Genomic DNA, 26,529 nt, shown 5'->3' on the forward strand with positions numbered 1-26,529 from the left:
ATTGGAATGTGGGAATTAGGAGCAAGAGTAAGCAATTCAGCCCTTCAAGACCGCTTTGCCATTCTGTATGATGATGGCTGATCTCCATCTCATCCAACTCCACTTCCCTGCCTTTTTCCCAAGCCCTTTATCTCCCTTTTGATCAAATATTTATCTATCTTTCTTGAATCCATTGATTGATTCTGCACTCACTGCACTCTGGGGCAGTGAGTCCCATAGATTCGTAACCCTCTGTGAGAAGCAGCTTCTCCTTATCTCTGTCTTGAAACTCTCCCCTCTTACTCGACAACTATGATCTCTTGTCCTAAACTGTTCTAGAAGGGGGAACATTTGGTTAACATTTACTTTATCAATCCCATTAATTATTTTATACACCTCAATCAAATCCCCCCTCATCCTTCTGTACTCCAGAAAGTGCAAGCCCAAGGTACGCATCCGCTCCTCATACGACAACTCCTTCAAACCTGGAATCAATCTAGTGAACCTCTTCTGAACAGCCTTCAGTGCCACCACATTCTTCCTCAAAAAGGTGACCAAAACTGAACACAATACTCCAAGCGTGGTCTCACCAATGCCTTATATAATTCTAACAACACTTCTCTACTTTTATACTCTGGACCCTTTGCATAAATGCCAAGATTCCATTTGCCTTCCTTACAACATTCTGCACCTGCATACTCACTTTCTGAGATTCATGCACAAGGACACCCAGATCCCTCGGCCAGACACCTTTTGAATCTGTTTCCCATCTAAATAGTAATTTGTCCTTTTATTTTTCTAGCTAAAATGGATAGCCTCACAATTATCCACATTAGATTCCATCTGCCAGATTCTGGCCATTCCCCTAACCTGTCAATATCCATTTGTTAACTTTTTATCTCCACATCACAGCCTGCTTTCCCACCTATTTTCCGTGTCTTCAGCAAATTTCGCTACATTACACTCTGTCCCTGCTTGTAGATCCTTGATATAGATCTTGTCAAATTAAACAGTTCCTTGCCCTAATTATACGCTGTCACATGCAAAAAAACACAAAAGGCAAACTGCACAGAGTATAAAAGTTGGCAAATTATGTTACAGCTGTATAAAACGTTGGTTAGGCCACATTTGGAATACTGTGTCCAATTCTGGTCACTACACTACCAGAAGGACGTGGAGGCTTTGGCGAGAGTACAGAAAGGGTTTACCAGGATGTTGCCTGGTATGGAGGGTATTAGCTATGAGGAGAGATTGGATAAACTGGGATTGTTCTCCCTGGAAAACCAGAGGCTGAGGGGCGACCTGATAGAAGTTTATAAAATGAGGGGTATCGATAGGGTAAACAGTTGGAAGCTTTTTCCCAGGGCAAAAATGGCAATTACAAGGGGTCACAAGTTCAAGATGGGGGGGGGGGGAAGGTTCAGTGGAGATGTGTGGGGGAAATTTTTTTTTTTACAACAGGTGGTGGGGGCTGTAAGCATTGCCAATTGAGGTGGTTGAGGCAGTTACGTTAGCCACATTCAAGACTTATCTTGATAGGCATTTGAACAAACGGGGAATAGAAGGATATAAGCGGTTGGTCTAGATAGGACAACGTGATCGGCACAGGCTCGGAGGGCTGAAGGGCCTGTTCCTCTGCTGTACTGTTCTTTGTTCTATTACATCTCCAAACGTCACAAACAAAAGTGTAAAATCACACTTGCTTCTGATGAACTGAAAATTATATTTTTAATAAACACAACAAATAAAAAACGAGCGCAAAACAAAGCAAATCAACAAAAAGGGTTATGAAACAGATAATGAAAGTATGATGGGTAACTAACAACGTAACTGAAAATTATTTTTTTGAAAATCGAAATATTTTTGGCCACCATCCTATTTGCTTCAGCAGAAGACAGGGCACCACCACACCACACATGACATAAAGCATTTCCTATCAATTCAACTTAAACAGATTTACACCTCCAGTTCAGCAGCAGCTGACACAATTTGACACAAACTCAAAATTGAGTTTGTGTCTTTATATGCCCTGTTTGTGAACAGAATTCCCACTCACCTGAAGAAGGGGTAGTTTGTAAATTGTGTTCAGGAGAATTTTCTACATCAGTATATAGAGGTGCCAACTAGAGAGGATGCGATATTGGATCTCCTATTGGGAAATGAGTTAGGGCAGGTGATGGATGTGAGTGTGAGGGAACACTTTGGATCCAGTGATCATAATGCCATTAGTTTCAACCTGATCGTGGATAAGGATAGATCTGGTCCTCGGGTTGAAGTTCTGAACTGGAAAAAGGCCAAATTTGATGAAATGAGAAGGGATCTGGGAAGTGTGGATTGGCACAGGCTGTTCTCTGGTAAGGATGTAAATGGAAAGTGGGAGGCCTTCAAAGGAGAAATTTTGAGAGTGCAGAGTTTGTATGTTCCTGTCAGGATTAAAGGCAAAGTAAATAGGAATAAGGAACCTTGGTTCTCGAGGGAGATTGTCACACTGATTAAGAGGAAGAGAGAGTTGTATGAAATGTACAGGCAGCAAGGAACAGATCAGATGCTCGAGGAGTATAAAAAGTGCAAGAAGCTACTTAAGAGGGAAATCAGGAGGGCTAAAAGAAGACATGAGGTTGCTTTGGCAGACAGAGTGAAGGAAAATCCAAAGAGCTTCTATAGGTATGTTCGGAGCAAAAGGATAGTGAGGGATAAAATTGGTCCTCTTGAAGACCAGAGTGGTAGACTGTGTATGGAACCAAAAGAGATGGGGGAGATACTAAATGGTTTTTTTGCATCCGTATTTACTGAGGAAACGGGCATGGAGTCTACGGAAATAGGGCAAACTGGTAGGGAGGCCATGGAAGCTTTACAGATTAAAGGGGAGGAGGTGCTCGCTGTCTTGAGGCAAATCAGAGTGGATAAATCCCCAGGACCGGACAGGGTATTCCCACGGACCTTGAAGGAAGCTAGTGTTGAACTTGCAGGGGCCCTGGCAGACATATTTAAAATGTCAGTATTCACGGGGGAGGTGCCGGATGATTGGAGGGTGGCTCATGTGGTTCCGTTGTTTAAAAAAGGTTCCAAAAGAAATCCGGGAAATTATCGGCCAGTAAGTTTGACGTCGGTGGTGGGCAAGTTATTGGAAGGTGTGATAAGGGATAGGATCTACAAATATTTGGATAGACAGGGACTTATTAGGGAGAGTCAACATGGCTTTGTGCGTGGTAGGTCATGTTTGACCAATCTATTCGAGTTTTTCGAGGAGGTTACCAGGAAAGTGGATGAAGGGAAGGCGGTGGATGTTGTCTACCTGGATTTCAGCAAGGCCTTTGACAAGGTCCCTCATGGGAGGTTAGTTAGGAAGGTTCAGTCGCTGGGTATACATGGGGAGGTAGTAAATTGGATAAGACACTGGCTCAATGGAAGAAGCCAGAGAGTGATTGTGGAGGATTGCTTCTCTGAGTGGAGGCCTGTGACTAGTGGTGTGCTGCAGGGATCGGTGTTGGGTCCATTGTTGTTTGTCATCTATATGGGCGGCACGGTAGCACAGTGGTTAGCACTGCAGCTTCACAGCTCCAGGGTCCCGGGTTCGATTCCCGGCTCGGGTCACTGTCTGTGTGGAGTTTGCACATTCTCCTCGTGTCTGCGTGGGTTTCCTCCGGGTGCTCCGGTTTCCTCCCACAGTCCAAAGATGTGCGGGTTAGGTTGATTGGCCAGGTTAAAAATTGCCCCTTAGAGTCCTGAGATGCGTAGGTTAGAGGGATTAGCGGGTAAAATATGTGGGGGTAGGGCCTGGGTGGGATTGTGGTCGGTGCAGACTCGATGGGCCGAATGGCCTCCTTCTGCACTGTAGGGATTCTATGATTCTATGATATCAATGATCTGGATGATAATGTGGTAAATTGGATCAGCAAGTTTGTTGATGATACAAAGATTGGAGGTGTGGTGGACAGTGAGGAAGGTTTTCAAAGCTTGCAGAGGGATTTGGACCAACTAGAAAAATGGGCTGAAAAATGGCAAATGGAATTTAACGCAGACAAGTGTGAGATATTGCACTTTGGAAGGACAAACCAAAGAAGAACGTACAGGGTAAATGGTAGGACTCTGAAGAGTGCAGTTGAACAGAGGGATCTGGGAATACAGATACAGAGTTCCCTAAAAGTGACGTCACAGGTGGACAGGGTCGTAAAGAGTGCCTGTGGTACATTGGCCTTTATAAATCGGAGTATCGAGTATAAAAGTTGGAGTGTTATGGTAAGGTTATATAAGGCATTGGTGAGGCCGAATTTGGAGTATTGTGTACAGTTTTGGTCACCTAGTTACAGGAAGGATGTAAATAAGATTGAAAGCGTGCAGAGAAGGTTCACAAGGATGTTGCCGGAACTTGAGAAGCTGAGTTACAGAGAGAGATTGAATAGGTTGGGACTTTATTCCTTGGAGCGTAGAAGATTGAGGGGAGATTTGATAGAGGTGTATAAGATTTTGATGGGTATAGATAGAGTGAATGCAAACAGGCTTTTTCCGCTGAGGCTAGGGGAGAAAAAAACCAGAGGGCATGGGTTAAGGGTGAAAGGAGAAAAGTTTAAAGGGAATATTAGGGGGGGCTTCTTCACGCAGAGAGTGGTGGGAGTGTGGAATGAGCTGCCGGATAAAGTGGTAAATGCGGGGTCACTTTTAACATTTAAGAAAAACTTGGACGGGTTCATGGATGAGAGGGGTGTGGAGGGATATGGTCCAAGTGCAGGTCAGTGGGACTAGGCATAAAATGGTTCGGCACAGACAAGAGGGGCCAAAAGGCCTGTTTCTGAGCTGTAATTTTCTATGGTTCTAAGGGGCTTGGGGCTCCGAAAGCTTATCTGGCTTTTGCTACCAAATAAACCTGTTGGACTTTAACCTGGTGTTGTTAAACTTCTTACTGTGTTTACCCCAGTCCAATGCCGGCATCTCCACATCTTGCTTTATGATCCCCATAGAGACCAATAACTTTGAAAGAAGATATTTGAATTTCCAGTGAAAGACTGAAAGGATCAGACAAGATTTCAAATTTTTAGGTTTTCACTTCAACAAAAAAATAAAATTGTCTAAACACTTTTCAGTCCACAACTTAAACTATAAACAAAAGGGACAAAACTCCCAATTAGCTTTATCTCCCACTACGGTTATACGTTATATCATCCCTTAAGTGGACACTTGATTCTCCAGGAAGAAACTAGTCCCAAGTTACTCTCAGCTCCCAAGAGCTTGCTTCCTTTATTTTACTTTCCCAGCCAAGGAACTTCTAATCCAAGAACCCACTTTTACTGTGAGGGTTACACGAGAGATTACTGCCCTCGATTACAAGCTAGGTGAATCTTCTAGTCTCTTTTAAATCCTCACCAACTGAAATCATATTCTGCATGGTGAACAGAGTTAGCACTTTCACTACTTCAAGCACAGGATGAGCTGTCTGAGATGACTGCAGACTGGCTTATCTATGAGCTTCAGTGATATTTTAGGAACCCTGTAACCCAATACATTGACTTTTTTCCTTCTCAAAAGCTCATCTCCATGGCAATGTGAATTACATGGGCTTTGTATCGAGGTAGAAATGCTAATTACCTATCCCAAAGACTTCCATCTATCTTGGAATTAAACAGACAGTTTAAAGTACAACTGCTTATAATGCTTAACATTCTTAACAACTCCCCAAAGACTTGGAGACTAACAATCTACTCACAGCCAGCACAACTGCTCTTGCTACTGATGAACGTCTCGTACCTTATTCCCAGTAACACAACCTAGTCCCCGCCTTTAACAAGCAATCCATCCAGGCTTGTTGTTGGGCCACATTCCGAACAGGTTTCATACTTCCATCATTCTTCTATCTTAACTTAAAGAGATAATCCCAAATCATAACGATCTTACAAATAGAAAATTTGTAACACTTAACATAGGTAACACAAGGTTATTGGCAAGTATGCACATATACAGTCTGAAACTGACAAGCAATATTCAAATCCAAGTTCCCAGACCAAATTAACTCTAAACAACCTCAGCCTGCATGGAAGGAATGAACAAATAAAGCTGAGAGTTAAAGATTGCATTCAGATACTTCATAATCAAGACCTTTGCAGTCTTAAAGAAATACCCGGCAGAATATATATATTCGGGCAAAACATCATATGACAAAACTTTTATTATTCAATAATGCTATTCAACTTAATTAGCAAATCTCTTATAGAATCCCTATAGCGCAGAAGGAGGCCATTCAGCCCATCGAGTCTAATGGGTTAGGGTTAGAGCATCCCACCCAGGCCCAGGCAAACTGCTGTGTCACCGTGCCGCTCGTGTAGTTGCTCATGTGTGACTCGAAGTCTTACACTGGGCATATCTTCATCATATGTACGTGAACATATAAAATGCTACTTTCCCAGGAATCATTCACCTACTTTGACCATATTTCTTCAAAACTTCTTTCCAAATTCTCTGTACCCTTCTAATTGTGAAACCTAACAGCAGCCCATCTTCCAACTCATCGTTCAATTGAAATCTATTTGTGGCTTTAATAAGTGCACAATTAAATTCGTACACAATCATAATAATCAGACAGAATGAAATACCTTTTATAATAGAAGAAAATGACACTAAATGTTTAGAGGTACAATGCATCTAAAGCACCTTGGAGGTTTGCCTGTCTTAAAAGGTGTTGTATTATTACGAATTGCTGGTTTGGTTGAAACACATTTTAATATTTCTTTTAGAATCATAGGATCCCGACTTGTATTAAAATTTTAGTAAAACACCTTTCAATTGATCTGCACTCATCAACCAGGGCACCAAAGAATCTTCAAATTATCATGGGAAAAGGCCTTATTTGAAAACAGTCAATTTTATCTAGTTTAAAGGGTAGCAAAGACAATGAAATTTCAAAGATAAAAAATTAACTAAGTTCTCCAACACTGACGCCTGAAGCACAAAAAATAAATGGTAAAAACGTACAAAATATTTCAATGCCACTGCATTCATCTGGAGGGACCCCGTGAAATACTTCCTTCATTCTGCATTATTAATAATCAAAGTTTTCTCCCTTTACCCAATGCACAGAATAAAATGGGATTAATGTTCATCATTTTAGAAAAGCTATTTCATTGAACTGATCACTCAAGGATATGCATAGAGCTGAGAAAACATATTAAACAATTATTCTTTTGAAATCTGTTTTAAGAAGTTCCACATCCACATTTTAAAGATCTTATCATTGGGATAAAGGTCCTAGTCAACTTGAAAGACAAGAATCTCCAGGAACAGATAGTATATATATCTAGGCACTAAGTGGGACTACAAAGTGGTGATGGTGTGTGGGAGAGTTGAAGAGCCTCGGAGAAATAATTGGAAAGAAATCCACATGTCCAAAACTTGAAATTAAACTTTTAATTAAAAGTAACGTTTTAGTATCACATCGGCAACTGTTAAAAATAAAGAACTATCTGGAATAAATTAGACAGTGATATAACAAAATATAACCTAGCACATAACACTAATAATTTCTGAAGATGATGATCTTGTCTGACCAAATTTTTATTCATTTACTCACTAGCGAGACCAGTATGTACTGCCTATTCCTAACTACCCTCGAGAAGGTGAAAATTTTCTTGAGACCCCACCTCAAGTGGACAATACAAAGTCCTACGAAAAACACCTCGACTTCCAGAAAGCCTCGGACAAAGTTCCACATGACTGCTGCACAAGTTTATGGCCATGGGTCCCATCCAATGGGGATACATTATCAAGTGCTTCCCTTTACACCGAGAACACTACCAAAAATTCAAGAAGTTCATGCAAACTATTACTTTAATAAAAAAATCTTCCATAACCTAGAATTGTGAATGGCAGTGTTTACAAGACCCAGAAGCAGAACCGATGCATCCCAAGCCGTTTAACCTGTGCATTGGGTGGCCAAAAACATAGGGAACATGTCAAATCTTTACAAGGTAGCCTTCTCAAATAATATGGAACACAGGTTTCTCCCCACCATAAAATAGACAATGAGTTGGAGCTCATCAGCAACATCTAATAAAACTGGCTATACAATATCTGTGTGTTTATTGCGTGCCTTCAACTTGGGATACAATAGAGCATAGATGTGCTCTTTGGAAAATTTCTGAATTCCCAAATGTCCCTTTCCATAGGTCACTGATAAAGGACTTTGTCTTTCTGCTAATATATGCAAAAGGAATTAACTTTCATTTGCAAGGAAATACACTAAATTATAAAAACTCAATTTCTTTAATTCAAATTAAACTGGCATAATTTCTTTAAAAAAAGACTGGATCAGTTTCTAAATTTTAAAACATAGCCGCCACAATCCTGAGAGTTCAGTAAGGACCCCTCAGTTGCATAGAGGACACAGTAATTACACAAAAATAAAACTTGCCCAAATTTACACATTTTACTCATTCATATAATTCAAAATTGATGGAAGGGAACCACACGCACAGGAAGAATCCAGAAGCAGTACCAATGCCAGTTGGAACATACAAGGAACAGCCACAATTCATGCAATACTAATCATTTAGAAAATGCTATTTATTTCACATTTTCTAGAATCAAAACCTTAATTTCTATGGATTTTTTTGGTTAATTTTGCAGTTAACAAGGAGGGGTTCACTGAACAGTGTGAATATTGTTCTGATGAAGCAACAGCAAGTTTTTATTCAGCAAACAAGTTGACTCCAGCACTCAATCACACACAGTACTTGTATCTGCATTTACAACACTTAACAAAAAGAGCTACAAGAATCTTTAAAAAACAATAAGAACGTCAATTGAAACTGAGCATTTTTCTGCCATTGAAGGACAGAAATTATGCCTTTACTGTTTGACATAAAAGAAACGTGAAAAAATATGGAAAAAGCTGATAAAGACAGAAACCTAAACCTTTATTAATAGGGCAATAAAAAAGTTCTACAGAGACAAAGAAAAATGAACTCTGATGGAAGAGGGAAAAAGCTGAAAGCTCCAGTGGTCGAGTGAAGATAAAATGTGCATCCTAAAAAGAACTCGTAGGTGAGCCAATTAGTTTAAAAATTAGGGCGGGCATAGGAAAACAGAACTCATGGATTAGCAAAATGAGTAGTAAGAAATGCACCATGATATATCCACGGAATTTTGTTAGCCAGTATCTTGGCTCAATTGGTACTACTAGGATCTCAGAAATCAAAGGTTGTATGTTGGTAGAAGCTCCATTCCAGTGCTGGAACATAACTAGGCCACAGATGTGAAACATACAACCCAAGTTTTGTCTAATCTTAAGGTTGTAGTGAGCTCTGAAATGGGACACAAATCTCAACAGTCCAATTTAACTGCGAGATAACTGCACCTTTTCTTCTCCTTAGATAGTCTCTTGGGATGGATAATGATTGCTTTCATTCCAGTTGGATTAGTCTGGAGTTAGCTGATAAGCCCAACAGGTGATCTGTACTATACACAGGGCAGGTGGCACTTGGGTTCTTTTGAGGTTTGTGCGCTCTCGTTGATGCCTCAGCACATTCCCGAGGGTGCCTTCCCAAATTAACCTTCTTCATTTTTGTCATTTACAAGCCACAGTCTTCCATGAATCACGGGAATGTTTAACGTCTTCAGGGATGAAGAGATCCCCAAAGGGATAACAGGGAGTCTCCTGCCACAATAAAGTTCCAAGTAGAGCATTTGCTTCACAAGTCTGATGTCAGGCATAAGAAGAACATGTTCTACCCAGCAGAGCTTGCTTTCTAGCAATGAGCATCTCAGTATTGAACAAGTTGGCTGAGGAGAGGATTCTGCTATTGCACCACTCTTCTTGACACTGCTGATGGTATTTCTTCAGTGCTCTGAGGTGCCTGCTGTAGGTTTTTCAAGTTTATGAAGGAGATAGGAGCAAGGGAGTCTGTGGCCCAGTACACCACGACCTTAGTCTGGAGTTTGAGATCCTCCATACTCTTTTCTTCAGTCGATTCTAAAAGCTTGAGATAACTACACCTTCTAAACTTAGTGCCGCAGCACTCCCACATACCCACCTCGCTAAACGCCTACCTATAAAGCCCCACTATATATAACCAGAAAAACAAGTCAGTGTTTGCACAGCACATGCCCAAATTGTTATCCACTTTGCTGAAGAGTTCCAAAATAGTTCCAGGACCCTTCTTTTCATACTTAAATTGTTCCATCACTACTTTCAAGCAGCTCCCAGGCTGATGTAAAAACAGTGAAGGCCTAAATGACAATGGCCATATCAGAGAGATGTGAAAGACAAAGATGAGAAGTTTGAAATCCATTGGCTAGGAGCCAATGTGGTTCAACGAGGCTATGGGTCATGGTCAGGTACAGCAGTATTCTGGATGAGCTTAAGTTTGCAGAATGAAACATGGGATATTAGCCAAAAGAGAACAGATTAAGTGTCCGTGGCAAAGGCACAGGGCAAGGGTTTCAGCAGCAGATGAGCTGAGGTAGCGGTATTGTATGAAAAGCAGGATTTTGTAATGATGAAGATACAGTGCTGGAAGCTCAGCTGGTCATTAAATAGTGATGGCTGTGAAATTGAGACATTTTTATTCAGTATGAAAGTGACACTGAACTTTTTATTGAGAAAATTTTCAAGACGGAAAGGCTGAGAAAACTGCAACCATAAATAGAATAACTGGAACGCATGAACCTTTATCAGCTGCGTAGAAATGTGAAACCTGTCATACAGAAAAAGTGAATCTTGCAAGAAGTCCTAGCCATACCAGTTTGAAGAACTAATATAATGTATCTTTTCAAATTTAAAGCACAGTACTGTGCTCACCAAAACAGTAAAAATATTAACTAGCCAGAATGAGGGGGTATTTCTAAACATGTAACTGCTAATGGTGAGCGCAAAACATTTTTACAATGGAATTTCTGCTATATTTCCCCACTTTAGCAATTTCAAAATTGTCCTCAGTCACAAGGACAATTTATGAGCTTTGGCAAACAATCTAAGCCAGGACCAGTGTCATCCTTCTACAGGTACTGCACATCTATTATTTCAATATCTCTCTCCATACATTTCCATTCACACAAACTATACTGCTGGTATTGCCAATAGTCTATATACTGAACCAATTGCTTCATTAACTAAAAGGATTTCAATTCTTGCCTTTTACAGCTCCTCGCCTTCAGACTTCCCCAATACCAAGTTCTTCTCCAAATAAAAAGGACAACAAGCACCCAGTTTAGAGACAATATCAGTTACAAGCACTGCACATCTATTATTTCAATATCTCTCTCCATACATTTCCATTCACACAAACTATACTGCTGGTATTGCCAATAGTCTATATACTGAACCAATTGCTTCATTAACTAAAAGGATTTCAGTTCTTGCCTTTTACAGCTCCTCGCCTACAGACTTCCCCAATACCAAGTTCTTCTCCAAATAAAAAGGACAACAAGCACCCAGTTTAGAGACCAATATCAGTTACAAGCACCCAAAAGTGCAATTTGGGGTGACTTGCCTTCTAATTTTCCTGCTCTGCTTTAAAGTTATGTTTTTTTATTTGTTCATGGGATGTGGAATTTGCACCTTCTCCCCGTGTCTGCGTGGGTTTCCTCCGGGTGCTCCGGTTTCCTCCCACAGTCCAAAGATGTGCAAGTTAGGTTGATTGGCCATGCTAAATTGCCCTTAGTGTCAGGGGGAGTAGCTAGGGTAAATACATGGGGTTATGGGAATAGAGTCTGGGTGGAATTGTTGTCGGTGCAGACTCTATTTGTCAAATGGCCTCCTTCTGCATTGTGAGATTCTATTTGGGCTTCGCTGGCTGGGTTGGCATTTATTGTCCATTGCTGAGAGCATTTAGAATATATTGCTGTGGATCTGGAGTCAGATGTCGGCAAAACCAAGTAAGTTTGACAGATTTCCTTACCTAAAGGACATCAGTGAACTAGACTGGACAATGATTCATGGTCACCATTAGACCTGTAATTCAACAATTTTATTGATTGCTAATTTCACCATCTGCATGACGGGATTCGAATCCAGGTCCCCAGAGCATTACTGGTAAACAACAATATCACTATGCCTCTGCCTCCATGCCAATGACTGAATTTAGGAACACAAGATAAGCAATGAACCAGGGAATACTTCTGCTAATTTACTTTCTAAATACAAGTTCCATTTCCACACTTTCAAATAAAAAAAATTGCTTAAGCAAGATCCAGTACTGAATCCAGCTCCTTCTGCCACCCCGCATAAATTCAAGGTTTAAGTAACATTGCAGTCAGTACCACCACAGTAATCTGTTGTGCTGCAACAAAATATTTAGGTTTCATTCACCAATGCTTCAAGCATTCTATAATATTTGCTTGAAAGGAGTTAATGATAATATTTTTCTTGATAGATTACTGTCCTTCCCTTAAGTAATTTTGATTTTGGAACTTAACTGCTCAACACCAGTTCTATAGGTCCAACTGGTGCGATGCCAACAGAAACAACAAGAAAATACACTATTTTCCAGTGTGTACTTATGGCCATTCCCATTAAATGGGCTGAAAAGTTGATAACTAGAGATCACAGAATGGGGGCGGCACGGTGACAGTGGTTTGCACTGCTGCCTCACAGTGCCAGGGACCCAGGTTTAATTCTGGCCTCGGGTCACTGTCTGTGTAGAGTTCTCCCCATGTCTGCGTGGATTTCCTCTGGGTGCTCCGGTTTCCTCCCACAGTCCAAAGATGTGCAGGTTAAGTTGATTAGCCATGGTAAACAAAAAGTTGTCCCTTAATGTCAGGGGGACTAGCAGGGGAAATACTTGGGGTTATGGGGGAAGGGCCTGGGTGGGATTGTTGTGGGGACAGGATTGATGGACCAAATGGCCTTTTTCTGCACTGGAGGGATTCTATTCTAAAAAGAAACAGCAACGTGAGAAAACTTTTTTTTTTAAGTAAGTTGCTGTGTTCAGGAGTGTATTGCTTGAAAGGGTAGTGGAATAAGATTCAATACTAACACTTAGAAAACAACTGGATAAATATGAGAAGACAAAACATTTACAGGGGTCTGGGGAAAAAAAAAGATCAATTGGGTAGCTTTACCATAGAGCCAAAACAGACAACGGGCTGAAAGATCTCTTTCTGTGCTGCGATTTCATGAAATAATTCTGTACATCGTGAAGCTAGTGGCAGCTTCACCTAAATCCATTTTCAATGATATAGTTGGCATCACTGCCCATCCCTCCTAACCTTGTGAAGGTGGTGACAACTTCTTTGAGTTGCTACAAGTGGTTTGGTACAATTGGGTGGTCACTAGGCCACTTCATAAAGGTTTCTGAAACAGGAACAGAGAATGCTGGAAAAACTCAGGATGTCTCGCAGCACCTGTAAGGAGAGAAAGCAGGGTTAAGGTTGAGTCCTTTTGACCCTTACAGATTTTACTCGTCCTAAGTTTTTCCAGCATCCTCTGTTGTTGTTTCAGATTCCAGCATCCACAGTATTTTGCTCATCATGAAGGGTTCCTTTGCTAGCTGCATTTTTACAGCCAATCAGCATCTTCATGGTCACTTCTACAGATGCGTCTTATTCCCAGATTTGCTTTTCTAAAGTCAAATTCTCAAGCTGCAATGGTGGGATTCGAACTGACATCTTGATTTGGTTTGATTCATTGTCACATGTATTAGTATACAGTGAAAAGTATTGTTTTTTGCACACTATACAAAGCGTACCGTACAGAGAAGGAAAGGAGTGCAGAATGTAGTGTTACAGTCATAACTAGGGTGTGGAGAAAGATCAACTTAATATAAGGTAGGTCCATTCAAAAGTCTGATGGCAGCAGGGAAGAAACTGTTGTTGAGTCAGTTGGTACATGACCTCAGACTTTTGTATCTTTTTCCTGACGGAAGAGAGTATGTCCAGGGTGCGTGGGGTTCTTAATTATGCTGGCTGCTTTTCCGAGGCAGTGGGAAGTGTAGACAGAGTCAATGGATGGGAGGCTGGTTTGCATGATGGACTGGGCTACATTCATAAGCCTTTGTAGTTTCTTGCGGTCTTGAGATTATTAGTCCAAGCTTCTGGGTAGTTAACATCCAAACTTCTAGTTCAATAGTCCAGCAAAGAAACCACTACATGGTCTCAAACCCTATAATTTCTTCAAATTTTGCATTACAATATAACAAAAGCATTAACCATAACATAAGAAATAGGGCCAGGACGAGGTCTCTAAGCCCCTGGAACCTGCTCCACTCAGTCAATAAAATTAAAGTTTAAAGTTTATTTTATTAGTGTCACAAGTAAGCTTGCATTAACACTGCAATGAAATTACTGTGAAAATCCCCTAGTCGCCACACTCCGGCACCTGTTCAAGTACACCGAGGGAAATTTAGCATGGCCAATGCACCTAGCAGGTCTTTTGGACTTGTGGGAGGAAACTGGGGCACCTGGAGGAAGCCCATGCAGACAAGGGGTGAATGCTCTAATTCTTCGAAACTTCAAAGAGTACAGGCCCAAAGTGTTCAAACTTTCCTCTAAAGACAAGGGCGGCATGGTGGCATAGTAATTAACACTGCTGCCTCATAGTGCCAGGAACCCGGGTTCGATTCCCAGCTCAGGTCACTTCTGTGCAGAGTCTGCACGATTTCCCCATGTCTGTGTGGGTTTCCTCCGGTGCTCCGGTTTCCTCCCACAGTCCAAAGTTGTGCAGGTTAGGTGGATTGGCCATCCTAAATTCTCCCTCAGTGTACCCGAACAGGCGCCGGAGTGTGGCAACTAGGGGATTTTCACAGTAACTTCATTGCAGTGTTAATGTAAGCCTACTTCTAACTAATAAATAAACTTTAAAACCTCTTCATCCCAGGAATCAACCAAGGGAACCTTCTCTGAAATGCCTCCAATGCAAGTACAGTATATCCCCCTGAAATTAGGAGACCAAAACTGTACGCAGTAATCAAGGTGTGGTCTCACCAATCCCTGTACAGTCGCAGCAAGACCTCCTTTTGAAAATAAAATGAGGTTCATCAAAATACACTCAGGAGAGTGATTGATTATTTGCACATACAGTAGTACTGTTGAAGAGATTTTGCTGAACTAAATTATACAGTCCAGAAAATACCAAACTTTGGTTTGCACTGTTAGCTTAAACAGTTTCCAAGATGAGTTAAATGATAAGATGACCAAGTCAGTGGTTTAGGTAGCACATAAATCTACTAACTATGAAAAACAAGAGACAAAAAAATTCAATTTTCTAACCTGCAAGAAATGTTTCTGCATACAATTTACCATTTAACAATTATCAATATTGTTCTCCATTTCCCCCATGTGAAAGTGCTGTTCCACAGGTATCAGCAATTTGACTGTGCCCCATCAACTTCTCCATCCTTTGTATCCAAGCCAAAACAGAATGTCAGTTGGCTGCTCACCAAGATAGGTAGCCGGTATCCATTTGTGTCCTCACCTAATTTATCCAAACATGCACTTTGCAGTGGAGGTGACTAAGCAGCAATCAGAATTTTTCATATGCTGCACATCAATTGAGGTCAACTATGGCATAATCATCATTACTTTTTGCTGATGCAAGGAAATGCTCAAACTTCAGCTGGTCCATGGAGCTCAGTACAACAGGTACACAGGTATACACTATGCCATCACATACCTTTTACTTTAAAAAGTTACTGTACAAGTCATAGGATTTTTGACATCAAAAGTTGTAATTTCTCGGTCATTTTTGTTTAAATGTTTTCATCTGTTCAGCATATTTAATAGCCAAAAGGTACTCTACATATGAAATCAATATTTTACTTGCTCCATTTTAAAGTAATCCACAATCTATTTCATTTTCACAGCATTCGATCTTTTTGGTGCTAACTCACAAATCACCTTATTTATTCACAACTTGACATGATGGGATTTGATATCTTCACCTCTGGAAGACGCGATTTCCAACATTCTCTGATTATAATACCTTTAGCTTGACAACAAACAGAAAACAGGAACAGGAGTAGGCCGTTTGGCCCTTCGAGCCTGCTCCACCATTCATTATCATGGCTGATCATCCAGCTCATTAGCCTGATCCCACCTTCCCCATATCCTTCGATCCCCTTTGCCCCAAAGGGTAGATGCAGGAAGAATGTTCCCAATGGTCTGGACTCCCCCACCATTGGGAACATTCTTCCTGCATCTACCCTTTCTAGTCCTGCTAGAATTTATAGGTTTCTATGAGATCCCCCCCTCATTCTTCTGAATTCCAGCAAATATAATCCTAACCAACTCAATCTCTCCTCATACGTGAGCCCCGAGATTCCAGGAATCAGTTTGGTAAACGTTCACTGCACTTCCTCTATAGCAAGAACATCCTTTCTCAGATAAGGAGACCAAAATAGCACACGATATTCCAGGTGTGGCCCTGTATATTTGCAGCAAGACCTCCCTGCTCCTGTGCTCAAATCCTCTCACTATGAAGATCAACATACCATTTGCCTTCTTTGCCGCCTGCTGACCTTCATGGTTACCTTTCTGTGACTGGTGTCAGAGGACACCAAGGTCTTTTTGCATGTTCCCCTCTCTGAATTTATAGCCATTCATCTGCCTTCCTGTCTTTGTTACCAAAGTGGATAACCTCACATTTATCCACATTATACTGCGTCTGCCATGCATTTGCCCACTTACTCAACCTGTCCAAATCACACTGATGCATTGCTGCATCCTCCTCACCGCTCAGGTTCCCACACAGCTTTGTGTCATCTGCAAATTTGGAGATATTACATTTAGTTCCCTCATCTAAATCATGAATATATATGGTGAATAGCTGAGGTCCAAGCACGATTCCCAGCAGTACCGCACTAGTCACTGCCGTTCAGAAAAAGACCGTTTATTCCTTCTTTGTTTGTCTGCCAACATTTTCTATCCATCTCAATACACCTCCCCAATACCATGCGCTTCAATTTTACAGGCTATAGTCTTATGTATGGCTATGTTGAAAGTCTCTGAAAGTTCAAATAAACCACATCCACTGGCTCCCCCTCATCAACTCGAATAAGTTTGCAGATGACAGCAAGATTGATGACATAGTGGACAGTGAAGGTTATCTCCACTTGCAACGGGATCTTGATCAATTGGGCCAGTGGGTTGACGAATGGCAGATGAGTTTAATTCAGATAAATGCAAGGTGATGCATTTTGGTAGATTGAACCAGGACAGGACTTACTCAGTTAATGGTAGGGCGTTGGGGAGAGTTACAGAAAAGAGATCTGGGGGTACATGTTCATAGATCCTTGAAAGTGGAGTCACAGGTGGATAGAGTGGTGAAGAAGGCATTCAGCATGCTTGGTTTCATTGGTCAAAACATTGAACACAGGAGTTGGGACGTCTTGTTGAAGTTGTACAAGACATTGGTAAGGCCACACTTGGAATGCTGTGTACAGTTCTGGTCACCCTATTATAGAAAGGATATTATTAAACTAGAAAGAGTGCAGAAGAGATTTTCTAGGATGCTACCGGGATTTGATGGTTGAGTTATAAGGAGGCTGGATAGACTGGGACATTTTTCTCTGAAGTGTAGAAGGCTGAGGGGTGATCTTACAGAGGTCTATAAAATAATGAGGGGCATCGATCAGCGAGATAGTCAATATCTTTTCCCAAAGGTAGGGGAGTCTAAAACTAGAGGGCATAGGTTTAAGGTGAGAGGGGAGATACACAAAAGGGTCCAGTGGGGCAATTTTTTCAAAGAGGGTAGTGTGTGTCTGGAACAAGCTGCCAGAGGTAGTAGTACAGGCGGGTACAATTTTGTCTTTTAAAAAGCATTTAGATAGTTACATGGGTACGATGGGTATAGAGGGATATGGGCCAAATGCGGGCAATTGGGACTAGCTTAGGAGTTTTTTAAAAAAGGGCAGCATGGACAAGTTGGGCCAAAGGGCCTGTTTCCATGCTGTAAACCTCTATGACTCTATAACGCTACCAGTTACATCCCTCAAGAATTCCAGTAGATTTATCAAGCATGATTACTTTTTGTAAATCCATGCTGATTTTGTCCAATTGTACTAGTTTTTCAAGTACTCTGCTATGAAATCTTTAATAATGGACTCTAGAGTTTTCCCTGATGTCAGGCTGACTGGTCTATAATTATGTTTTCTCTCTACCTCACTTTTTAAATAGTGGGATTACATTAGCTACCCTCCAATCTGTAGGAACCGTTGGAGTCTATAGAATCGTCAAAGATAACCATCAATGCATCTACTTTTTCTAGGGTCACTTCTGTAAGCAGTCTGGGATGTAGACTGTTTGGCTCTGGGGACTTATTAGCCTTCAATCACATCAATTTCCCCAACACCATTTCTCCACTGATTTGCTTCAATTCCTCCTTCTCACTAAACTATATATTCCCCAATATTTCTGGCATGTTATTTGTGTCCACCTTTGTGAAGGCAGGACCAAATTATTTATTTAATAGGTCAGCCATTTTTTGTTCCCATTATAAATTCCCCTGTTTCTAACTGTAAGGAACCAACATCTGCCTTCACCAATCTTTCGCTCTGCACACACCGATAGAAAACCTTATAGTCAGTTGCCTGCAAGCTTACTCCCGTACTCTACTTTCCCCTTCTTAATCAATCCCTTGGTCCTCCTTTGCTGAATTGTAAACTTTTCCCAATCCTCGGATCTGTTGCTTTTTTTCTGGCCAATCATTATATGCCTCTTCCTTGGGTATAATACTACCTCTAATTTCCCTTGTTAGTCATGGTTTGGCCAACCTTCCTGTTTTAATTTTGCACAGTAAGAAGTCTCACAACACCAGGTTGAAGTCCAACAGGTTTATTTGGCAGCACTAGCTTTCGGAGCCTCAAGCTCCTTTTTCAGGTGAGTGAGGACTTGTGTTCACAAACAGGGCATATAAAGACACAAACTCAGTTTACAAGATAATGGGTGGAATGAAAGTCTTTACAGGTAATCAAGTCTTAAAGGTACAGACAATGTGAGTGGAGAGAGGATTAAGAGATGTGTATTGTCTCCAGCCAGGACAGTTCGTGAGATTTTGCAAGCCCAGGCAAGTCGTGGGGGTTACAGATAGTGTGACATGAACCCAAGATCCCGGTTGAGGCCGTCCTCATGTGTGCGGAACTTGGCCATCAGTCTCTGCTCAGCAATTCTGCGTTGTCGTGTGTCATGAAGGCCCCTTGGAGAACGCTTCCCCGAAGATCAGAGGCTGAATGCCCGTGACTGCTGAAGTGTTCCCCGACTGGAAGGGAACACTCCTGCCTGGTGATTGTTGAGCTGTGTTCACTCATTCGTTGTCGTAGATTCTGCATGGTCTCCCCAATGTACCATGCCTCGGGACATCCTTTCCTGCAGCGTATCAGGTTGACAACATTGGCCGAGTCGCAAGAGTATGTACCGTGTACCTGGTGGATGGTGTTCTCACGGGAGAGGATGGCATCCGTGTCGGTGATCTGGCACGTCTTACAGAGGTTGCTGTGGCAGGGTTGAGAGATGTCATGGTCACTGTTCTTCTGAAGGCTGGGTAGTTTGCTGCGGACAATGGTCTGTTTGAGGTTGTGCGGTTGTTTGAAGGCAAGAAGTGGGGGTGTGCCTTGGTGAGATGTTCGTCTTCATTGATGACATGTTGAAGGCTCCAGAAGATGTCGTAGCTTCTCCGCTCCGGGGAAGTGCTGGACAACGAAGGGTACTCTGTCCGCTGTGTCCCGTGTTTGTCTTCTGAGGTGGTCGCAACTGTCGATCGATGTGTCCAACGCCATTTCCTGTTCTTATGAGGGCATCTTTCAGTGTCTGTTGCGATTCTCCTCATCCGAGCAGATCCTGTGTATACAGAGGGCTTGTCCGTAGGAATGGCTTCTTTAACGTGTTTAGGGTGGAAGCTGGAGAAGTGAAACATCGTGAGGTTATCCGTGGGCTTGCAGTACAGTGAAGTGCTGAGGTGACCGTCCTTAATGAATCTGATGGTGGCATGGAACTTGTTGATGTCATCATATAGTTGTTTCAATGATTGTTCGCCATGAGTCCAAAGGAAGAAAATGTCATCTATGTATCTAGTGTTTAGCATCGGTTGAAAGTCCTGTGCGGTGAAGATGTTCGAACCTGTGCATAAAGATGTTGGCATATTGAGGTGGGAATTTGGTCCTTATGGCTGTTCCGTGTGTCTGGATGAAGAACTGATTGTTGAAGGTGAAGACGTTGTGGTCCAGGATGAAGCGGATGAGTTGTAGAATTGCATCTGGAGATTGGCAGTTATCAGCGTTGAGTACTGAGGCAGTTGCAGCAATGCCGTCGTTGTGGGGGATGCTGGTGTAGAGTGCCGAGACATCCATTGTGACGAGGAGTGCTCCTGGTTCAACTGTTCCATGTGTGCTGAGTTTCTGTAGGAAGTCCGTAGTGTCACGACAGAAGCTGGGGGTTCTTTGTACAATGGCTTTCAGGATGCCTTCGACGTAGCCGGAAAGGTTCTCACACAGGGTCCCATTGCCTGATACGATGGGACAGCCAGGTGTATTGGCCTTGTGCATCTTCGGGAGGCAGTAGAAATCTCCAACGCGGGGGGTAAGTGGGATGAGAGCAAGGAGGGTGTTCTGAAGGTCCGGATCAAAAGGTCTTGATCAGTCTGTTCCCGAGTTGATGGGTGTGTTCTTTGGTCAGATCTGCGGGTAACCGTCTGTAGTGTTCCTGGTTGTTCAGTTGTCGGTACACTTAATTTTGCGCCAGACAGGAATGAACAATTGTTGCAGTTCACCCGTGCGCTTTCTGAATGTTTGCCATTGCCTATCCACTGTCATCCCTTTATGTCATGTTTCCCAATCCATTGTAGCCAACTCACACCTCATACCATCTTAGTTTCCTTTATTTAGATTCAGGACCCAAGTCTCAATGAAGAATTTTATCATATTATGGTCGCTCATTCTCAATGGGTCTCATACAACTAAATTGCCAATTATTTCTTTCTCATTGGACAATATCCAGTCCAGGATGGCCTGTTCACCAGTTGGCTCCTCGACGTATTGGTCCAGAAAACCATCCTGTACACACTCCGGGAATTCCTCCTCTATGGTATTGTGACTAATTTGATTTGCCAAATTCAAATGTGGATTAAAGTCACCCATAATTACAGAAGTTTCTTTACTGCATGCATTTTTAATGTACTGTTTAATGCCATTCCCAACACCACCATGACAGTTTGGGGTCTATATACAAACCCTCCTAACATTTTTTGCCCCTTAGCGTATCTCTGCTCTACCCATACAGATTCCACATCATTGAAGCTACTATCTTTCCTCACTATTGCACTAATTTTTTTCTTTAACCAGCATTGCCCCAATACCTTTTCCTTTTGTCTGTCCTTCCTAAATATTCAATTCCCCTGGATGTTCAGCTCCCATTCCTGGTCACCCTGCAGCCATGTCTCTGTAATCCCAACTATATCATACCAGTTCACATCTATTAGCGCGATGAGTTCATCCATTTTATTGTGAATGCTCCACACGTTAAGGCACAAAACCTTGAGGCTTGTCTTTTTAACATTACTTGTCCCATTCCCACCATCTTCCACTGTAGCCCAATTTGATTCTGCCACTTGATTTCCCCTTACTGTCTTTCGTTATTGTCCTTGATTCTCCTTCCTCTGACTCCTTCCATAGGTTCCCATTCCTCTCCCACCATTCTAACAAATACTCTGTCTAGGACATCAGTCCCAGTCCTGCCCAGGTATAATCTGTCCAGTTTGTTCTGGTCCCACCTCCCACTGTACATTCTGATAAAAAGGTAACGATTTAGTAAAACTAAGGCTAAGAATAGCTTTAATACACTGATTTAGGAGTCCAAGAACCGAATCAATATTCAGATCACACGGATTCAAAGATCATAAATTCCATGTTGATACATGAGTTTATGTATTAGATTTTAGCCTAACAAGATTACATTTTGAAAACTAAGAATGTGGTCCCACAGCGAAAGGAAGTTGCTGGGTTGAAATTGTGGCTTGCACAAGATTATTTGGATTATTTGCCTAGAATAATGCAGTATGGAATAATACTTTTTTTAATGGCTCAGCAGCAATGTTACTCTTTCCAGTAAATAACATTCTTCCAACAAAATGGAAAGCTAGTTGCAGAAAATTATGAACTAGTTTTTTTTATTCCTTCAGGGGATGTGGGCATCATTGGCTGGGCCAGCATTGATTGCCCATTCCTGATTGCCCTTGAACTGAATGGTTTGTTAGGGCAATTTTGTGAGTGTTTAAGAGTCAACTACATTGCTGTGTAGGCTAGACCAAGTAAAGACACTGGTGAACAGATTAAGCTTCTAATGCAATTCAAAAGTCTTTCATTTAGCATACACACGCATGAATCGACAGTAGCATGATTCACACCAAGTTTGATGATGTATTGTTTTGTGATCAAAGCATTACATCATAGAATCATGGAAACCCTACAGTACAGAAAGAGGCCATTCAGCCCATCGGGTCTGCACCAACCACAATCCCACCCAGCCCCACCCCCATATCCCTACATATTTACCCACTAATCCCTCTAACCTACGCATCTCAGGACACGAAGGGGCAATTTTAGCATGGCCAATCAACCTAACCCGCACATCTTTGGACTGTGGGAGGAAACCGGAGCACCCGGAGGAAACCCACACAGACACGAGGAGAATGTGCAAACTCCACACAGTGACCCAAGCCGGGAATCGAACCCAGGTCCCTGGAGCTGTGAAGCAACAGTGCTAACCACTGTGCTACCGTGCCGCCCAGTTCACAAAAATGAATATAATGCCCTCAATTTGGTGGATGTGTTCAAGATGCCCTCTTTCTTCAACATCACAAGTAACTACTGTAAACAAACACAGCCAGCTCTTTGGTGAAGTAAATGTGCAGAATAGAAGGTATCTCTAGGTTTTCTTCTGCAACAGAGGGGACTGAGCAGCGATTTAATTGAAATGTATACAATTATGAGGGACCCAGGTAGGTCAATAACTGAGAGACACATAATTACTAGAAAAATTAATGAGGTGTTCGTTCAGGAGGCACTTTTCATCCACGAGGTGGGGACCGTCTGGATGCCATTGGCTGAAAGGATGGTAGAGGTAGATACCCTTTTCACACTTAAAGAACAGTCAGATATGCACTTAAATTGCTGTAACCTACAGGACTATGGAGCGAGAGCTGAAAAGTGGAATTAAATTAGTTAAATATTTTCGGACAGCAGGCATGTGATGAGCCAAAAGGCCACCTTCGGCACCATAAATTTTAAAAACTGTTTACCTGTAAATTCCCATTTCCAAAATAGAAACAAAATTATGAACTGACCACTTTTCAGGTTCTAATTTAAACAATTTGAAGTGTGGAGAAATGCTTTAAAAGGTTCCTACATTCCAACATATAAAACTCCTTCAAGTATCATTTTTAGATTAAATGGGCTACTTAAATGAAGAGAAGAAGAACTTCCATTTGTATAGTATTTTTACAACTTCAGAACGTCCTAAAACACTTTCTCGCCAATTAAGTACTTGTGAACTATGGAGACATAGCAGCCAATTTAGACACATCAACTTCCCACAACCAACAATAAGATAAATGCCCAGATAATCTGCTTTAATGATACGAGTTACAAAATGCATGTTCTTGCAGGGGTTCACATTCCACTCAATGACTGACCAAAAATATTAATGATTATTGAAGATTGGCAATGTTGACATTGACTAATATAACATATCATTGGTCAACCAACTATAGAATACATTCTTTTTTATATATAAAGTTTTGAAAATAAATTAATTTTTCTTCTTCAAAAAAAGTGTAACTTCTTAAATTTTCTCTCCCACCAAATGTGTGATAATTACAGCGAGGATACTGCACTTAAAGGAAATCCTCCAAAAAAAGTATGCGAAGAGTTTTACGACGAAAAAACCAAAAGCATAATAGTCAATACATCTGAAAAACAATCAGCGTCTTCAAATTAAATCTCGTTGTTCGGTAAATTTGTCGCTTCCATCGTCACAAGCAGGCTACAAAATCGAGGGCAAGTGATGGGTCTCCTGTTATCGTTTAACAAGTAGATGATAAACCCCCAAATACACGATCAGTGTGTAACAGCGAGGTGTTTTCAATGAGTTAACATGTCTCAAAAGAAACCCCACAGTCCGCCTGATGGATTAAATTGCTTTTAAAACGGGTGACAAGAGAGCAACAGCCTCAGCGTGTGGCCTTGCAAGCCTGGCTCATGTGGCAGCCCGCGGGCCCGTAAAGTGAGGAGTCTCCGCCCCCCCTCCCCCACCCCCAAAAATGAACATTAAAAAGAAACCCCCCTCAAAAGCGGCCCAGCACATACGAAAGAGCGGAATAATACTCACATGGGGTCCAGCGCCCTTGACAACCAAGATCTGAAAGCGTCCAGGTTCTCAATGATCATCTTCCTGCGGTCTCTGGCCCAGTCCCCCTTCCTGCTAGTGCACCATCAGAATGTCAGGCCCTCTCTCACTGAAAGTCCACCAGCAACATGACAACAAGCCCGAGCCCCAAGGCCGCGGCCGCACCGCGCTACCAAACCCGCCCGCCGCTCGATTGACAGGCCGGCCGGCCAATCGGCGAACGGCTCTACGGAGGACACACCAATCAGAAGGTCGGGCTGGGCAGACGGGGGGCGGTGACCGGCGACGCCAGCCAAGTTAGGTTGCACTTCAACGGCCTGGCGAAGAGAGGAGCAATCGATCGGTCCCCAAATGTCGGTTCCCTTTCCCCTCACTGACGTTTTTTTAAAAAAAAATTTGAAAGGTGAAGATGGAAAATATTTTTACAAATCAACACTCCACGCCGTCCCCCCACACACACAAAAAATAACGTTGACTTGAAACCAAGCGAGGATGAAAAAAAGGGTGATGATGCCGCGCTGCTCAATCAAACCTGAAAACGTCGTGCAGACAGGCACTGTGTGAGAGACAGCGGGATTGTCCAATCAGAGCGTGGCAGGCTGACAGCGCCGCCTCCCCATTGGACAGGCGCACAGTCTGAGGCGGGACCAGCCGCGCTGACTGGCGGCCTCGCCACCAACAAAACAAACGCACTTTTCGTAATGAAAAACACACTTGAAGGGCTGAGACTTTGTCAATGTGGCCGTGTAACTGTGACCTAATATTACTCAATCTTAACCTCACGCTGGCGGTCACATCACCACGTGATCAGACGACCTTTTCTGACGGACAACTGACAAAGGCCCCGCCCCCTCACTGAAATATCGCGCGATTACACATACCCCGGCCCCGCCCCCTGCAGTGTCCTAGCAACCGGAAACCAGCACTGCAGCCACCCAGAGGGAGGAAGATAAAAGCAAAATACTGCCCATGCTGGAAAATCTCAGCAGGTCTGACAACGAGAATAGATGTGGAGATGCCGGCGTTGGACTGGGGTAAACACAGTAAGAACTCTAACAACACCAGGTTAAAGTCCAACAGGTTTGTTTGGTAGCAAAAGCCACTAGCTTTCGGAACAGGCTGTCCCTTCGTCAGATGGGTGGGAGTTCTGATCCATTCGGAGTTCGGATTCAGAACTCCTACCCACCTGACAAAGGAACAGCCTGTTCCGAAAGCTAGTGGCCTTTGCTACCAAATAAACCTGTTGGACTTTAGCCTGGTGTTGTTAGACTTCTTAATGTGTTTAACGAGAGTAGAGCCAATGTTTCAAGTCCAGATGAACCTCCGTCAGAGTCAGAAAGAGCTGCTCTGTGCACTACTGCAGCAGCAGAGCAACCATTCAGCAAATCAACTGCGAGATAAATGCAGGGTACAAAAAGGCACTTGGATACCCTTCATAGAATCCCTACGGTGCAGAAGGAGGCCATTCAGCCCTTTGAACCTGCACCCACAACAAATCCACCCCCGCTAGTCTCCCTGACATGAAGGGTGGGATTTTCTGGCCACACTCGACCCAAGACCAGAAAATGCCGCCTGAGGTCAACGGACCTTTGCATGGATTTCTGTGGCAAGCAGGACAGTAAGATTTCACCCTAAGAGTCAATTTAGCATGGCCCATCAACCTAACCTGCACGTCTTTGGAGAAGGCGGCCATTTGGCTCATCGGTTCCACACCGACTCTGCCAGAGTATCTTACCCAGGCCATCTCCCCCACCCTATCCCCGTAACCCCACACATTTATTTCACTAATCCATCTAACCTAGATATCGTTTTGATTTGATTTGATTTATTATTGTCACATGTATTAACATACAGTGAAAAGTATATTTCTTACGCGCTATACAGACGAAACATACCGTTCATAGAGAAGGAAAGAGAGTGCAGAATGTAGTGTTACAGTCATAATTAGGGTGTAGAGAAAGATCAGCTTAATGCAAGGTACGTCCATTCAAAAGTTTGATGGCAGCAGGGAAGGAGCTGTTCTTGAGTCGGTTGGTACGTGACCTCAGATTTTTGTATCTTTTTTCCAAAGGAAGAAGGTGGAAGGGAGAATGTCCAGGGTGCGTGGGGTCCTTAATTATGCTGGCTGCTTTGCCAAGGCAGCAGGAAGTGTAGACAGAGTCAATGGATGGGAGGCTGGTTTGCATGATGGATTGGGTTACATTCACAACCTTTTGTAGTTCCTTGCGGACTTGG

The 26,529-nt window shown here is 42.4% G+C and overlaps 1 protein-coding gene across 4 annotated transcripts in view; it reads right to left on the reverse strand.

Annotated features, from left to right (window-relative positions):
* The window catches only part of rbm27 (RNA binding motif protein 27), a 132,137-nt gene extending 107,294 nt beyond the window's left edge, over positions 1-24,843 (reverse strand). For 2 of the 4 annotated variants that reach the window (XM_078230695.1, XM_078230696.1), the window contains exon 1: positions 24,277-24,837. In XM_078230695.1, the coding sequence (XP_078086821.1) occupies positions 24,277-24,335 (59 nt within the window). In that variant the 5' untranslated portion in view covers positions 24,336-24,837. Of the gene's footprint in view, positions 1-24,276 lie in introns of all 4 variants that reach the window. The other 2 variants (XM_078230693.1, XM_078230694.1) reach the window with 2 other exon arrangements.
* Between the last annotated feature and the right edge of the window lie 1,686 nt (positions 24,844-26,529).

This window comes from Mustelus asterias, chromosome 16 (genome assembly GCF_964213995.1).
Source record: "Mustelus asterias chromosome 16, sMusAst1.hap1.1, whole genome shotgun sequence".
Lineage (NCBI taxonomy): Eukaryota > Metazoa > Chordata > Chondrichthyes > Carcharhiniformes > Triakidae > Mustelus > Mustelus asterias.